General features: G+C 39.9%; 1 protein-coding gene across 1 annotated transcript in view; it reads left to right on the top strand.

Annotated features, from left to right (window-relative positions):
- The window catches only part of MTCL1 (microtubule crosslinking factor 1), a 94,310-nt gene extending 79,701 nt beyond the window's left edge, over positions 1–14,609 (top strand). Inside the window, exons 13-15 of the mRNA XM_035125651.3 lie at positions 2,993–3,024; positions 3,569–5,120; positions 13,430–14,609. Coding sequence (XP_034981542.3) covers positions 2,993–3,024; positions 3,569–5,120; positions 13,430–13,609 — 1,764 coding nt within the window. The 3' untranslated portion in view covers positions 13,610–14,609. The remainder of the gene's footprint in view (positions 1–2,992; positions 3,025–3,568; positions 5,121–13,429) is intronic.
- Positions 14,610–14,926: the final 317 nt, after the last annotated feature.

Below are 14,926 nucleotides of genomic sequence, written 5' to 3'. Positions count from 1 at the left end.
ACAACTCGTGAACAGTCCCCTGCGCTTCCAGGAAATGTGAAAATTCCTCAGAAACAAATTCTCCCCCCCTGTCAGAAAACAAATGCTTTATAGGTTTGTTAAAGTGGGTTTTTACCCAGTTGCAAAAAATCTTGTACTTCTCAAGTGCTTGTGACTTTTCAGCAATGGTGTAAACAAAACAATATCTGCTGTACTGATCAATAAGAGTAAGCCAATATTTTGAATTTCCTAAGGAAGGAGGGAGTGGCCCTACTAAATCACAATGCACACGTTCAAATGGCTCTGTTACTTTCCTGCCTGAGCATTTACCCTTTCTTGCAACTTTTATCTTATTCTTACAACAAGATACACATTGCATATAGTATTTACATGGCTTTAAGTTTAGTCCATCAACAATCTTCTCTGTCTTTATCACATCTGTGAAATTTAAATGTCCCAAAAGTCTATGCGCCTCATGAATACATCCGGAGTGAGGCTTTACATTTCTCAGCCCCTGACTTGGCTGGGTTACTCTACAGTTCACAGGTGGCTGTGAATGCTTTTTAAAATATAGTCTATATAAACCTTCAGACTCTCTGGCATACAATACACGCTTTCCCCCTTTGTAGAACTCACATAGTGATTTTGTGAAGCACACAGTTACTCCTTGGCGTGCAAAGCAACTTACTGATAATAAATTGTCCACTGATGGGCAGTAAGTGCAATTTGCTATTGTGATGTTTAAGGAGTCAAGTTTCACAGTACCTCTGCCAAGCGACTGTAGAACGTCGGAGTTGGCCAGATGAATGGTGCCAATTTCCTCTTCGAAAGAAACAAACAGACTTCGGTCGTTACAAAGATGAATTGACGCCCCAGAATCTACTACAAACGATTTCCACGTGTCATCTTTAATTACTTTACGACCTAATTCATGAACATGGGACGCTCGCGGCTCACGTCCATCTTTACGATGTGCTGCCGACTGCTGGGTTGCTGTCTGTGATTTACGAACTGGAACGGACCCTGAAGCATTTTGCTTTTTAAATTTGCAGTCCCTCGCAAGGTGCCCCTGCTTTTTACAAAACCAGCAATGCTTGGAAGTTTTGAAAGCAGATGAATCACCACAGACTTGCATACGGCGTTCCTCATTATTTTTAGAAATAGGAGTGCTAATCCCACAAGCCTCCCTTCTGTCCAGCTCGCCCATCAATCTTGCTGTTACCCCTTCCACAGTTAATTTTGCTGGAGGTACAGCAGATATCTGACTAGCTATGGCAGACGCTGACTCCTTTCCAACGTGCACTACCGCAATACTGTCCCACATTTCTTTGGCAGTCTTATTTCTTATATACACAACTTGCTGATCACTAACAGACAAGTTAATTAATGCCCTTGCTTTAGCATCACCTTTCGACCAGGCATCGGTCATAGGAGCAGGAGGGTCCTCGGTCACGTACTTCCACACATCACGGGAAGTTAGAAGTGCTTCCATGCGAAAGGACCATAGACTGTAGTTCTCGGCCGTTAGTTGCGGGAATGTTAAAGCCTTCTCAGCCTCAGCAGCACGGTCTGCCATGCTGGAACTTTTCAACCACCAGCCCACAAAACTGTTGCAGCAAAAAGAAGGAAAAAACCTTTCTAAACCTTTCTCCAAAAACTAACATGTGTAGTTCCACGCTCAACCACTGGGCCCATAACCAAGATGTTGGGGTTAAAAGCAAAATCAGCAGAAACTGGTTGAGAAACTTACACATAGAGACCAAGACTTAAACAAATGCTTGGTTTAATGGAGAAAGTAAATTTAACAAAAATTAAATCAGGCTTATACAAAATACCCACACAACCAAACCACCCACCAAGAGCACACTGGGAAAACGCCCAGCACAGAGGCAACACACAACACCCCTGATATACCCTGCATCATCAGCTTCACAGCAACACCTGTAGAGCTGCTCCACAGCTGCAGAGCCCCAGTCATTAAATCTTTCCTGACTCTTAAAGGTACAGTGAAACAATAATGACACTTTTACACAATCATTCAACAGACTCAGGGTCTCAGCAACCTGAGCACGCAATCAGCAGAGATGCCCACGCAGTTTCAGCAGAGATGATAAGGCAGCAGAGAGGCATTTTAAAGCGGTTTATTTACAGCGTCTCTGAAGAGAGAGCCAAACGATGCTTTCTCTCTTCCATCAGTTCAAACAGTACAGTAAAGAAAAAGTACAAACAGAAATGCCTAGACATGTGACATACATCAGCAGCAACATGCCTAAGCCTTAAGGTGGAACTGAATCTCCTGACAAAACTCCCCCATTCTGTGAAACCTTAAGCTCAGTAGTTCCAAACTGTAGCTTTTGCATATAACTGTGCAACTGTTCTTTATTTACAACCTTGGACAACATATCAGCCGGAATTTCATTACCTGGCATGTAGGATATTTGGACTAGTCCTTTCTTTATGCATTCCCTTGCACGATGTAATTTTATCTGCAGATATTTGGTCCTTTGCTTGCAACTCTTGGATGGTATAATGAGTTTCAGTTGATGCTAATTATCAATATCTAGTAAATTTATAATGAAATAATGTCAAAAAGTAGATTTTATCTGATCTCGGAACTGCAAGGTCACTGATATCAAAGAGAGTAGCACAGAAAAGCAGCTTCAGACATGCATATATAATATGAGATATGTACTAGTTGCCTTTATAATAATTAGAACTAAAAAAAGTTGTGCTCTATTGAGAGATAATTAATCTGTGTGTCTGGTCTTAGCAATGTGAGGGTTATTTGTTTATACTAGTCAATTCAACTGGGAATACTTTACACAGATGCATATAAAGAAAAAAAAATCCTGCTTAATTATCCAATATTGGAAGCATGGGGGAGGTCAGATATGCTCTTCAAAGGGTTTTCAAGAATTTGATATATTGAATAAAGTTAATGCAAATACAGCCCACAGGCACCCAATATAGGCATATGTGCAAGGTCAAAATTAACAGTTATTTTTACTTACAGGAAGAAGAAATGCACAAGGGAAATCTTCAAAGGTGAGTAAAGTGGGGTGAAACATAGAACAAAATGAATTACATGAATTATATTAACACACTTACCCTAAATTGGTTTCAAGTTCTTAAAACTAGATACCAGAGGTTCAATTCTAGAAATTTACTGTGAAAAAAATCTCCCCACTATTCTGTAACATAATATTATGGAGAGGTATCACACATGTGACTTCCCATTAGTGATGACTTCTTATTTTTTGAATACCTTTGTTAATATATGGCATGCCATTTAGTTTCTTCCTCAGTTTGCCCATCAATAGCTGTGGTTAAGTGTAGGACAAAATAGCACAAAGATTCAAATATAAAGTGAAAACAAAGTAGATTGCATTTTGTTTAAAATAGTGATATTGGCAGGTGGTGATGCTTATGTGTAATGGTTACTTAAACTAGATGGTTAACTTCACTTTGTTAAAGTTGCTTTAAATAAGAATGTTTACACTATATGGTTACTACTACCCTAAATGATACAACAAATTCAATACAGGCTTCCTGACAATTTTGTTAATTTGATATGTGCTTCCTTCTTCAGGGCAATGTCTGTCTCCTCTATGTCAGAGTTCAAGCGTTTGATGGACATTTCTCCTTTTCTTCCCGAAAAGACTCTGCCTTCTTCCAGCAGCAAGGAGGAGATAACCCCTCCTCTGTCTCCTGATGATCTGAAATACATTGAGGAATTCAACAAAACCTGGGATTACAACACTACCAGAAAAAATGGTGGAGCTGTAGAAAGACCTGGAGATACTTGGGCAGAGAGGACAGAGATTGGGAAGGCAGTCAATAATTCAATTCCAGATCCATTCCAACCACCTTCATGGTACCTCACCACCAGTGTTACTATGACAACTAATACCATGACCAGCCCTGAGCACTGCCAGAAACAACCACTGAGGAGTCATGTTGTTGCAGAAAAAATGGGAGTTAAGGTCTTTCACAGTCCCCCAGTTGTTCGCAGGTTTGAAACCTCAGTGGTAGCTAGCAATGAAGGGAAAAGCCAGCCAGAACCAGACTTTTTGTTCCCTATGACCAAAGCTAAGGGAAATGGGGGCGAGACAAAAGGTGCTTCTTCAGAAGTGTTTGGGCGATGGTCTTCTGACCTCTCCAGACACCATAACGATTTCCTGGAAAGTGGTATTCATCCTATTGAACGTCCTATTTGCACTACTTTGGGTTTTGCGTCCTCCTTGCACAGCCTGGAGATGTCCAAAAACATGAGTGATGACATGAAAGAGGTAGCTTATTCTGTCAGAAATGCAATACGTTCAAATTCGACAGAGCTTCAGTTCAAAGACACAGCTTGTCAGACTAATGGGTTGAGAACTACGGGCACACAGACCACTCAAACTATCAGTGTGGGCTTACAGACAGAAACTTTGCGTAGTATCACAAGCAGTCCACACAGGTGTCTGACACCAAAGGGGGGTACTACACCTGTCTCATCACCATCAAGAAGCTTAAGGAGCAGGCAGGTGGCACCTGCTATTGAAAAGGTCCAGGCCAAATTTGAACGCACATGTTGTTCTCCCAAATATGGTTCCCCAAAATTACAGAAGAAAGCCTTTTCCAAATCAGATCAGCCAAATAACAGGACATTACCAAGCACACCTCAGAAAGGGTTCAGTGAATCTGCTTGGGCCAGATCAACCACCACAAGGGAGAGTCCAGTTCATACTACTATCAATGATGGCCTCTCCAGTTTATTCAATATCATTGACCATACCCCTGTGGTTCATGACACCCTCCAAAAATGTTCCAGGTCCAGCAGCCGATCAAGGTCAGCAGAACCCAGGTCAGAACTGGGTCCTATGCAAGACATGTGCACAAGTATCCGTGGTAGGTCACCCAGTCCCCTCCGTTTCACAGAGCTACAAAAGGATGAAGAAGCTGAAACGACAAGTATCAGGCAGGACTTATCAGCTCCTCCGGGATATACTCTTACAGAAAATGCTGCCAGAATTCTCAACAAGAAACTTATGGAGCATGCCTTAAAGGAGGAGAAAAGGCTAGCTTCATACAGCCCTCCCAGTCTTAGCAATGAGAACAGCACAGGAGAAATAAACAAAGTTGAACCAGGGTCCATTGAGGTAATGAGTTTTATCCTTGTATAGTAAACCTTTTTAGATGATGAATGTTATATGTGAATGTTGATTAAAATATAAATGTGCAAACATTTTTAAGCAAAAGGAAATTGACTGTATAATGTATGCTTCTTTGAGACTGCATTTTGGAAGAACTTTAATGCAACACTTTTCTATGCTTCACACACATTTGGGGTGGGGGGTGGGACGTGGCATTTGTATATAATAGAGATATAAGTAGCAATGGGTCTTTAAATGAATGCATCATGATGATGGATCAAGCCATGAGATGATCATATCGAGGGGTGATTCATTGTAATATATTTGAAAGATAACACAGCAGTTTTCATACGCAGTATAATTTAAAATATTAATTAACTTGTATTTCATACAGTACCACCATGACAATTTTAAATGTATGTCAGTACAATCTTAAGCAAGTTTATTTATTAAAAGTAAGATCTGCTGAATGTGGTAGAATCATAGAGTTGGAAGAGACCACAAGGGCCATCCAGTCCAACCCCCTGCCAAGCAGGAAACACCATCAAATAATTCCTGACAGATGGCTGTCAAGCCTCCGCTTAAAGACCTCCAAAGAAGGAGACTCCACCACACTCCTTGGCACCAAATTCCACTGTCAAACAGCTCTTACTGTCAGGAAGTTCTTCCTAATGTTTAGGTGCAGTCTTCTTTCTTGTAGCTTGAATCCATTGCTCTGTGTCCGCTTCTCAGGAGCAGCAGAAAACAACCTTTCACCCTCTTCTATATGACATCCTTTTATATATTTGAACATCGCCAGGCTAAACATACCCAGCTCCCTAAGCCGTTCCTCATAAGGCATTGTTTCCAGGCCTTTGACCATTTTGGTTGCCCTCCTCTGGACACGTTCCAGCTTGTCAGTATCCTTCTTGAACTGTGGTGCCCAGAACTGGACACAGTATTCCAGGTGAGCTCTGACCAGAGCGGAGAACATAGCAAGTTTGTTTTAGGAATTGGAGATTTCATATACACAAAAGGCACTCTTTGCCACACTCGAGTATCCATGCAATTGCTTCAAAACTAGCTAGTTTTGTGATCCAAAGCCTCCTGAGACAAATAGGTTTTCAGACCCTTTCTGAAAGTCTGGAAGGTGGTAGCACTCTGGAGGTCAGCTAGCAATGAATTCCAGACACAGCTTTGGGAGCTACCGACTACAACATTATCTGCTAGAACAAATTTGCCCACAAATTTACTTTTTGGATGGAGGAAACTTTCAGCAGGGCCTCTTTCTTTGGTCTTAGAAGATTTATGGAAGGATACACTGTCCATAATGCATCCCAGCAAATATCTGCCTACAGTACTACATATTTGAACCCCTAGGTTTTCTATAATCTTCATAAGTATCCTGCAACATTGTTGTACTGCTCTTTGAGTCCAGATGTTAATATTTTTCTGGATAGTTCACCTGTGCCATCATATCTGAAAACTATGTGAGGCTTGTGCCTTGGATTCCAGGTATTTGAAAGCAGAGTAGCACAATAGACATGTGATTTTCACACAAGGTTGTACGGTTTTTCTCCTATGTGAAAATTATGTATAAAGATGATTAGGAAAGGTTTATTGCTGATCAAGTATGGTCTTATGGATAGAAGTTGGCATGGGTCTAGGTTTAAATTCCAGCTCAGCAATGAATTCACTTAGGGGCATGCCACGGTAACTCTTGTTATTCTTGAATAAGTGCAGTATTTGCATTTGCATTCTAAATATTTTATATTCTTTTTTTAAAAAATATGTGTGAATATGCTATTTAAACGGATCTTCATTATAATGACCATTTGAAATTGGTTCACTGTGCCAGTTGTGGCGTTAAGACTGCAATCCTGTACCTACTTACTTGGGAGTAAGCTCCAATGAACTCTAAGTAGGCATGTGTAGAATTGCTCTGCAATTTCCAAAAGTAGTTACTGAAGTTAACCTTGAATATACACATTTTATAATCTCTTAACATAAAGTAATAATTAAGAAGTGTTGCATAAAGGCAAACATGTTCTGTGGGCAACTTTTATAACCAAATGTCACATACAGGGAAAAAGAAACACTGCCAGTTGTGTGGTGTGTTACTACTCTTGTTATATCATCTTTAAGCAGATCTTTTCACAATGGCAATTGCTTCAGTTGCTTGGGTGTTGTTTGAACTCACTTCCATAGTTCCACAAAAAGATACAAGTCTCACTGAGGGTGCTTCCAGACAGGTCTTAATATTGTAAATGTGTTGTAAACAATTTAAAGAAAAAAAACTTACTGGATTTTCCTCAAAAAGGGTGAATCCAAATTAATTTAGGGAGTGAGGATACAGGCTGGCATTTTTATGGCAGTGACATTGTGGGGACACGGCAAAAATGTTGTATGCAGGAAGAGAACCACTCTCACAGCAAATGCTTTTCTAGAAGCACCCCGAGTAATGCTCCACAAATATGTGGGATGGTGAACTTTGAAAGGCTCAAGTCCAAAGGATGGACATTTAAAATGTGATAACACGATGAAAAGTTTATGGAATAATCACTTAGAGCAAGTCAGTTTAGGAAGTTACTTGCTAATGGCTTCTATTCAGATTACCAAATGCATTTTTGCTCATTTGGTGGCTGGGCTGAACTTAAAATGGCATGCCATGTGAATAAAGCATCCTGTCAGTATTGTTCCTTTCTTGATTCTGGCAGTGGGAGTGCCTTACGTATCTATTCCAAATTAGCCAATCTGCTCATTCTGAAAGAATAATTTATTTCTGCTCTGCAGGAATAATGCATCACTGATTTTTGAATACCCACATGGAATGCCAGTTAGAAGCTTGTTGCTATTTCATTTGTGCTTCTTACAATTGTTTTCTTCAATTTTTCCATTTAGGATACTTTCTGTGATACTTGCTAAAATGCAGAATATTTGTGTGCATACACATGCATATGTGTATTATGTATACAAATGTTAAATACACACTGGTGATTTTTTTCATATATATGTGTGTGTGTATTTATATTGCTCTGTCCCAGGGCAATATGATAAGTTTTGTATCTTCAAAATGCAATTTTCAAAATGCCCTCTACATCCGCCCTGACCCTACCAAACGTCTATCTGATTAGTTAGTCATGGAATCTATATACATGAAACTCCTTCAGGTCACACAAAAAACAAAATGTCTGGTTTTTCCTTGAGCTGCCAAGAACTTTGCACACATCCACCATAGTTGTGTTATTCAAGAAGCTGGGAAAGAGAAGAGCTCATGAAGAAAGTCCAGCAGGCTACATTATTTGGCAAGAGAGCTACTGTAGCTGCTGTGCTGTGTCATGCTTCATATTCTGTTCCTAATTATGTGGCCCTTACTGCATATTGCCCTCTCTGCTGACAACCGTTTCCAGCGCTAGAACAGATGGCATCAGAATGCTTTTTTTTTTTTGCTTCTGCTTTTTCTCCCCTTCCTTAAAGGCAAAGACAAAACAGCAAATTCATATCCACTAGATGTGATTTGTCACCCAGTCTTTCCGATTCTTGCTATATGAACCCATTCCTTGCCTTTAAAAAAAATAATAGACAGAAGCTTTCTAATTTCAAAACTTATTCGGACTTTGGAATACATTTGGTGGAACAAGTGGAATACATTCTTACCAATCAGATATAGCCTTTAATACCAAACCCTCATGTAAGACAATGATAAAAATTGGGGGTGTCTCCCATTTGCTTTCTCAGTGTGATGTTAGCAGTTTACTGCATCTTTCACATAGCCTCTCCAATTATGGCTGTGGCACAATAAATGTTAGCAGTGAAATATGGAGAGCTCTTCAATGCTGACTACATTTCTCTGGTTTAAATATTCTTTCCAACCTACTTCCTCTCTTTTTTCCCTCTGTCTGTCTATGTCCAGAACCAAACTGTCTTACTAACTGCCCCCTGGGGACCCTAACCCTGCCTGCCTCACTGCTGTAAGTCCTTTCTACCTTTGTTTCCAAAATTCTTTACTTAAAACAACAACAACTTTTGCTTGGTGTAGAAGTGTAAACCGGGGGAACAGCAGCATTCCCTGTAACTGGCATGAGCTGACAGTGGATTCCAAATAGAGAATGAAGCTTTTGATTCATATAGCTATGTCTTCTAAAACATTTCCCACCAAAATATTATCCATTAGTCACTGTCATGAACACTTTCAAACCAGCATGTTTCCTCTTAAACCAGGTCCATTCCATGGAACTAAGTTGAACCAAATTAGTTTTAACGCAGCTTTGCTAGCTATAGGGTTCTGCCCACAATGGCCACAGTGCAGTTTTGAAGGTATTTTTACTTGTTGTTCTGACGGTCCCCATCATTTATTGCACCTGTTAATATAATTCTTCAGTTTCTAGATAAATAGGGCAGAGCCAGCTAGGGTCATGCTTTAGATCAGGCATAGGCAACCTTGGCTCTCCAGATGTTTTGGAACTACAACTCCCATGATCCCTGACCACTGGTCCTGTTAGCTAGGGATCATGGGAGTTGTAGTTCCAAAACATCTGGAGAGCCAAGGTTGCCTATGCCTGCTTTAGATGCAGCAACATGCTTCATTGCTTGTGCTGTGGCAACTGAAGACCAATCCACAGGACAAGGTCAGTAAAAGCCCCACAGAAGGCTGGGAGTAAAATGGAAAGAATCTCTACATACCTAGTTTCGAGACTAATGGTGCATTCAGACGTTCATAAATGTGGAATTTGCCATTGCAGCATGATAGCCTTGTCATTGCAAAGGTTTTCATTGCATGGTGAGTCATTCCTTTTCTCTCAGATGGAAAGGAAATGGGAAGAAAGCTTGGCAAGGTGAAATGGTTGCCTCACTGAACGAGTCTGTCCTACAGATGTATTTGAACATACATAGTTTGAGAGGCAGGGCTCCTGGGGGTGCACATTCATTACATGTTCAAGACATGCAAACTCTTCCGCAGGCACAAGCACATGAAAAACCATTCTCTGTGTTTGCAGCAAAAGTTGGTTGTACACAGTACTGATTGGCTAGAAGGGATGATGGCATGAGTTTTTCCCCTCACAGCTTTTCATCTGTTTTAAAATGGGTCCTGCTTTTAAAAAAGAAAAAAGAGGCACAAATTGAGTATCAGCACAATCCTATGCATTTTTATATCTCACTTGAGTTCATCATCTCATTAACTTCAGTGGGAGTTTTACCCTAGTAAAGACATTTAGCATTGGGACCTAAATAAGCATGCAACACTTCAAAATAATAAAGCATATAGGAAGAGCAAGATAGATTACTGGGTCAGTTCAAGCCACTTGCTATTATGCCTGCCAAATGCATAGCAACTGTGGGAGAAAGGTGGGCTTCCCCTGTGGCATGAAATGTGTTGTGAAAGAAGTAAAAGGAAACGGGACAAATGCTGAAATGTTGTTGCTTGCGTAAATTACATTGCTTTGACCAAGCAACAACAAAAAGCCTGGTTAGTTCAGATTAGCTTTGCACAGCAACAAACAACTAGAGAGGGGCCAAGCAGTTGTGATCTCCACTCTGAGAGTCTGCCCATTTGCTTGTTCACACTGAGGCATATTTGTGTTTAGGATTATGTGTGAACCAGGCCAGTGCTGTCCATTACTAGTAAACTGGTTGCACTGAAGCATCTCATTTATCCTGTCTCATATTATAGACACTCTAAGCAGCAGGCTTAAACATAACCATGTATGGCAAAACAAAACCTGCCAGCCCTTTATGCACTGAAAGCAGCTATAAATGGTGTGTACTACATACTGGAGTGCAGAAATATATGTGGGCCTAATTCTGCCTATCTCTTAAAGCTGTGATAGAAAGTTGTCTGAAATAGGAGTAACATCATTGAAATAAATAAATGTGGCCATGTATTTAGCAAGAATATGTCAGGGTAACCAACTGAGCTGCGCATATAATTACATCTAGAAAAATATAGTCTCGGGCCATCTTTTCTTACAGTAGACGCTGGGCTGGGCATGATTTTAGTATACCATATTTTAACAAGATGGAGACTTATAATTTCTTTCCAATGGGCATGAGTGTATTCTTCACCTTATTATTGGATGTTTCATGATAGCTTTACAGTACAAAAGCTCTATTCCTGATTTATAATGCTAAGAATTCTCAATTTAATGGGATCTTGAAGGGTAGCATTTTGTCTCTAGCACTGGAGCTAAAGAAATTCGGCACTTGCTAGAGGCCTGATACATATAGAATATGTATCCATTGTACACCATCTCTTTATTCAGCTTCCAGGCACTCTCCCCCATAAAGTGCTGTGGTCCTTTTCTCTCCATAGGGAAAGGGCTTTTTCAAGGGTAGCTTGAAGACAATAACACGAGAGCCACCTCTCTTCATTCCATGAATTTGCGTTTTGTGCATCCTGTTTCAGTCTGTTTCTGTCTCTTCTGCCCTTGCTTCTCTGAAGCAACCATCCTGTGCACAATTACCTGAGAATAAGTCCCCCTGAATTCTGCGGGACTTACTTCTGAGTTACATGGTTAGGGATTGTGGAGCAAAATACTTAACTGTCAATGTCTGCTTTATATCATGTAACCAGGCTCAGCATCCTCCTGTCTTTTGCTGCCTTTGTTCCATTTTTATAGCATGGTGTGCTAAATCTCTCACTCCATTTAACATGTGTCTTTGGCTCTTATTCAGTAACTTATTCCATAACTCTTACTATGTGGTATATAACTTCCAGCTTTGTATACTGCCAGGGCACATTTTGATTTGGATTTTTGTATAGCTTGCATATCACTCTCTCACCTGTTTAGTGATTTACACCCTCATTGTGGACCTTTTTCTTCTATGTGTTGATACCGTAATCTTAGCACTTTTTGCTTTTAGATTCTTAAAGGTACACAGTGGAAACCTGATTATGTGCTTTGGCAAGTTTACACCTCTGTACAAATTGTACGCAAAATTCTCCATTCTATAGGAAAGTCTGTAATTACTAGCTGTCATCATCAGTCCTAAAATATAAATAAACTCTCAGTGTGAAACATCACAGTTAAAGGCTGTGTACTCCAAATGCAATCAGGCCTTGCATTGTTTACTTTGCCAGTCTTTAACTTTTCTCCTTCAGTAGTCCTGGGTTGCAGATTGATTTGGGCTGTTGCCAAGGCTGACAAGGCCTTGAAGCAACCTGAAGTAGTACCTCATGTGACTGATTTCTAAAAGTGGCACTCTTTCCTTCCACTTGGATTGATCGATCTCTTTGTACAATTACAAAAGGAGGAGGGGGTGCTCCAGTTAAGAACTGTGGAGCCAGAGGTTGGGGGATGATTTTCATTTTTTTACTTCAAGTAAATAGATATCAATGACTGGTGTTAGCTGGAGCTGCTTGTCTGTTTTACTACTTTCAGTTGGGTTATAAAGGTCAGTTTAGGTCAGTTTTAAGTCAGTAATATTGCTTAGCAATTGCCTACCATTGCTCTTTGGTCCAAATTATTTTTAAATCCAAGTACATTGAGAGGAAATCATGCTTTCTATTCTGAGTGTTCTTCAGTTGATAATTATATCATAATTTTATAGAGAATGTTACCTGAACAAACCTGACCAATTGTCCTCTCACAAGCAAATGCAACATCCAGCATCATTGAAAACATATTAAATATATTTGGGGGCACTTCACACGATGGAACTGCCTCACATCAAGTATTTTAGTTATGCCTACAGCCAGTGTTTATAATTATGAACATATTTAAACAGTATACTACTCCTGAATGTGAACATTTTGAGCCAGACTGCATGTGACAGCAAGAGAATTTTGTGTAGAATGAGGTCCAAATCTCTCTAACTCATTGGAAAGGTGCAGTTTGAATAGCAGCATGAGTAGACAAGACGAGGCGTTAGAATTCTCCCCTATTCAACCAGTCTTCTTCCTGGGTGCACTTTGTTGTTGTTAAGTAACCTCTGAGGTGACTCCAAGATCAGAAGTAAACCTCACTGGGATAAAAACTGGTATTAAAAATGGGGTGGGTTGGAAATTCCCCTCTCCCTCCCCCCCCCCCCAGGAGACTGGCAGGACTCTGTTTGGGCCTCCTCTAGCTGCCATCTCAGTTATTTTCTTCCAAAATCCTAGTAAGTGAATGTTGGTCAGAGACATCAGTTCACTTAAACTGCTTGCCTCATCCTTTCATATTTTGCTTCATTGGTTACAGGCAAAAGTCAAGAATTTAAGAGCTGTCTACAAAAATGTGGTTTTTGCTGCTTTGGTTTACTTGCCAAATTACATATGCTTAGATTTTGGATTTAGCTTTCTTTCATTGTGTGATATATAAATTGGTAATTTTCTTCCTCTCCATTTTTTCACAAAAAAGGAACTACCGTGTTCCGCACTTGCTCCATCCTTAGAATCCTGCTTCTCCCGACCAGAGAGACCAGCGAATCGACGCCCACCTTCCCGATGGGCCTCACATTCCCCTACTGCCTCACTATCTCAGTTAACTGGGGAGGAATATGGAAGCATGGAACTGCCGTTGGAGAACCCAAACCAGTGATGCAAGCCTGCATGAATTATCACAGAATAATTCACTGTCTTTTGCATAGTAGCACCATTGCCATGGCCAGTCTCTGTCAGTGAGGAGAGCTCAAGTTGCAGAGGTTCAAGAATGTTCTAGAATGCAGCTGCTTTGCGTACCTGAGAAACAGATGTCTCTAGAATAAAACAGTTAACGTGCCTGTAATAACTTATTTTTTTCATAGCTCAGAAAACTATTTTTGCCTCCATCTTTTCTACACACAGTATATTATCTAAAAGGATCTAAAAGATATGCAGATAAAGATAAGGTTTTAAATAAAACATGAATTATGTTTCATGGGAAACTGAATGTGTTCTCTCTTTCCCTCTCTCTGACTACTGACTGCCTTCTGTTATATTTGCACCGTTAAGGTTTGGGTTTTGTTCTTTAAAAAAAAAGAATTTTAAGTTAATTATATTGGTTACCAGTTTGAAAAAGAAAATTCATAGAGGTGCTTTAGCATGTCTGAAGCGGTAACTTTTAAGTAGTGAAAAAGCCATTGAACTAGTTGACTAGAGTTGTCTTAAATAAACTAGAGGGGACTGCAGGGAATATGGAATGAAATGTTTAGAAAAGGGCGGGGGGAGCCTCAGACAGTCTTAATGAAGTGAGCTGTACGATACATACACAGACAAAAGATTTGCATGTCATTAGGTCCCTAGCACTTTAGTGCATGTACACACTGCTACTGTACTCCACTGTCACATCCATGTCTCAATTTCTTTCCCTGTTATATTGTTGTGAATTTATCTGTACTGTACTTTTAATGTTGGTATTCTTGCATTGATTGTACAAAAAAAATGATTTCTAAATAATTGTTCAAACAGTTCAACTGGCTATGTACAGTGTTTATTGAAAACTTCCCTTGTTTGAGGGAAAGCACTGAGAACTCTGGGCATACTAAATTGTAACTGGCCTTGTTTTAAGAGTCTGTTTGAGACCATGTGGTGTGGAAATAAATTCCTCAGTATTTACAAAATGCTGGAGTTTGTTTGAAGCCTGTTTCCCATCTATTACATGAATGCTAGCAAACATCCTTAACAAGATAGAAGAATTTGAATATGAACAAATGGGCATGTACACACACACACACACACACACACAAAAGCTGAACTTGTAGAGTATGATGAACTATGTTGGGAGTGTTCTTTGCTGTTTGCAAAAGAAAGAAAGAAATCTAGTTCACTAGGGTGGCAGTTTCTTTTTTTATGTTTCCTTTGATATTTGGTGTTTGATCATGAGCATATGCTGATACCATCTATCAAAACAGATAAAATTTAAAAGCCAGACTTAAAA

This window comes from Zootoca vivipara, chromosome 8 (assembly GCF_965207765.1).
Source record: "Zootoca vivipara chromosome 8, rZooViv2.hap1.1, whole genome shotgun sequence".
In the NCBI taxonomy this organism is placed as follows: domain Eukaryota; kingdom Metazoa; phylum Chordata; class Lepidosauria; order Squamata; family Lacertidae; genus Zootoca; species Zootoca vivipara.
The sequence above is the reverse complement of the archived record's forward strand: the minus strand, read 5'-3'. Positions and strand labels throughout refer to the sequence as shown.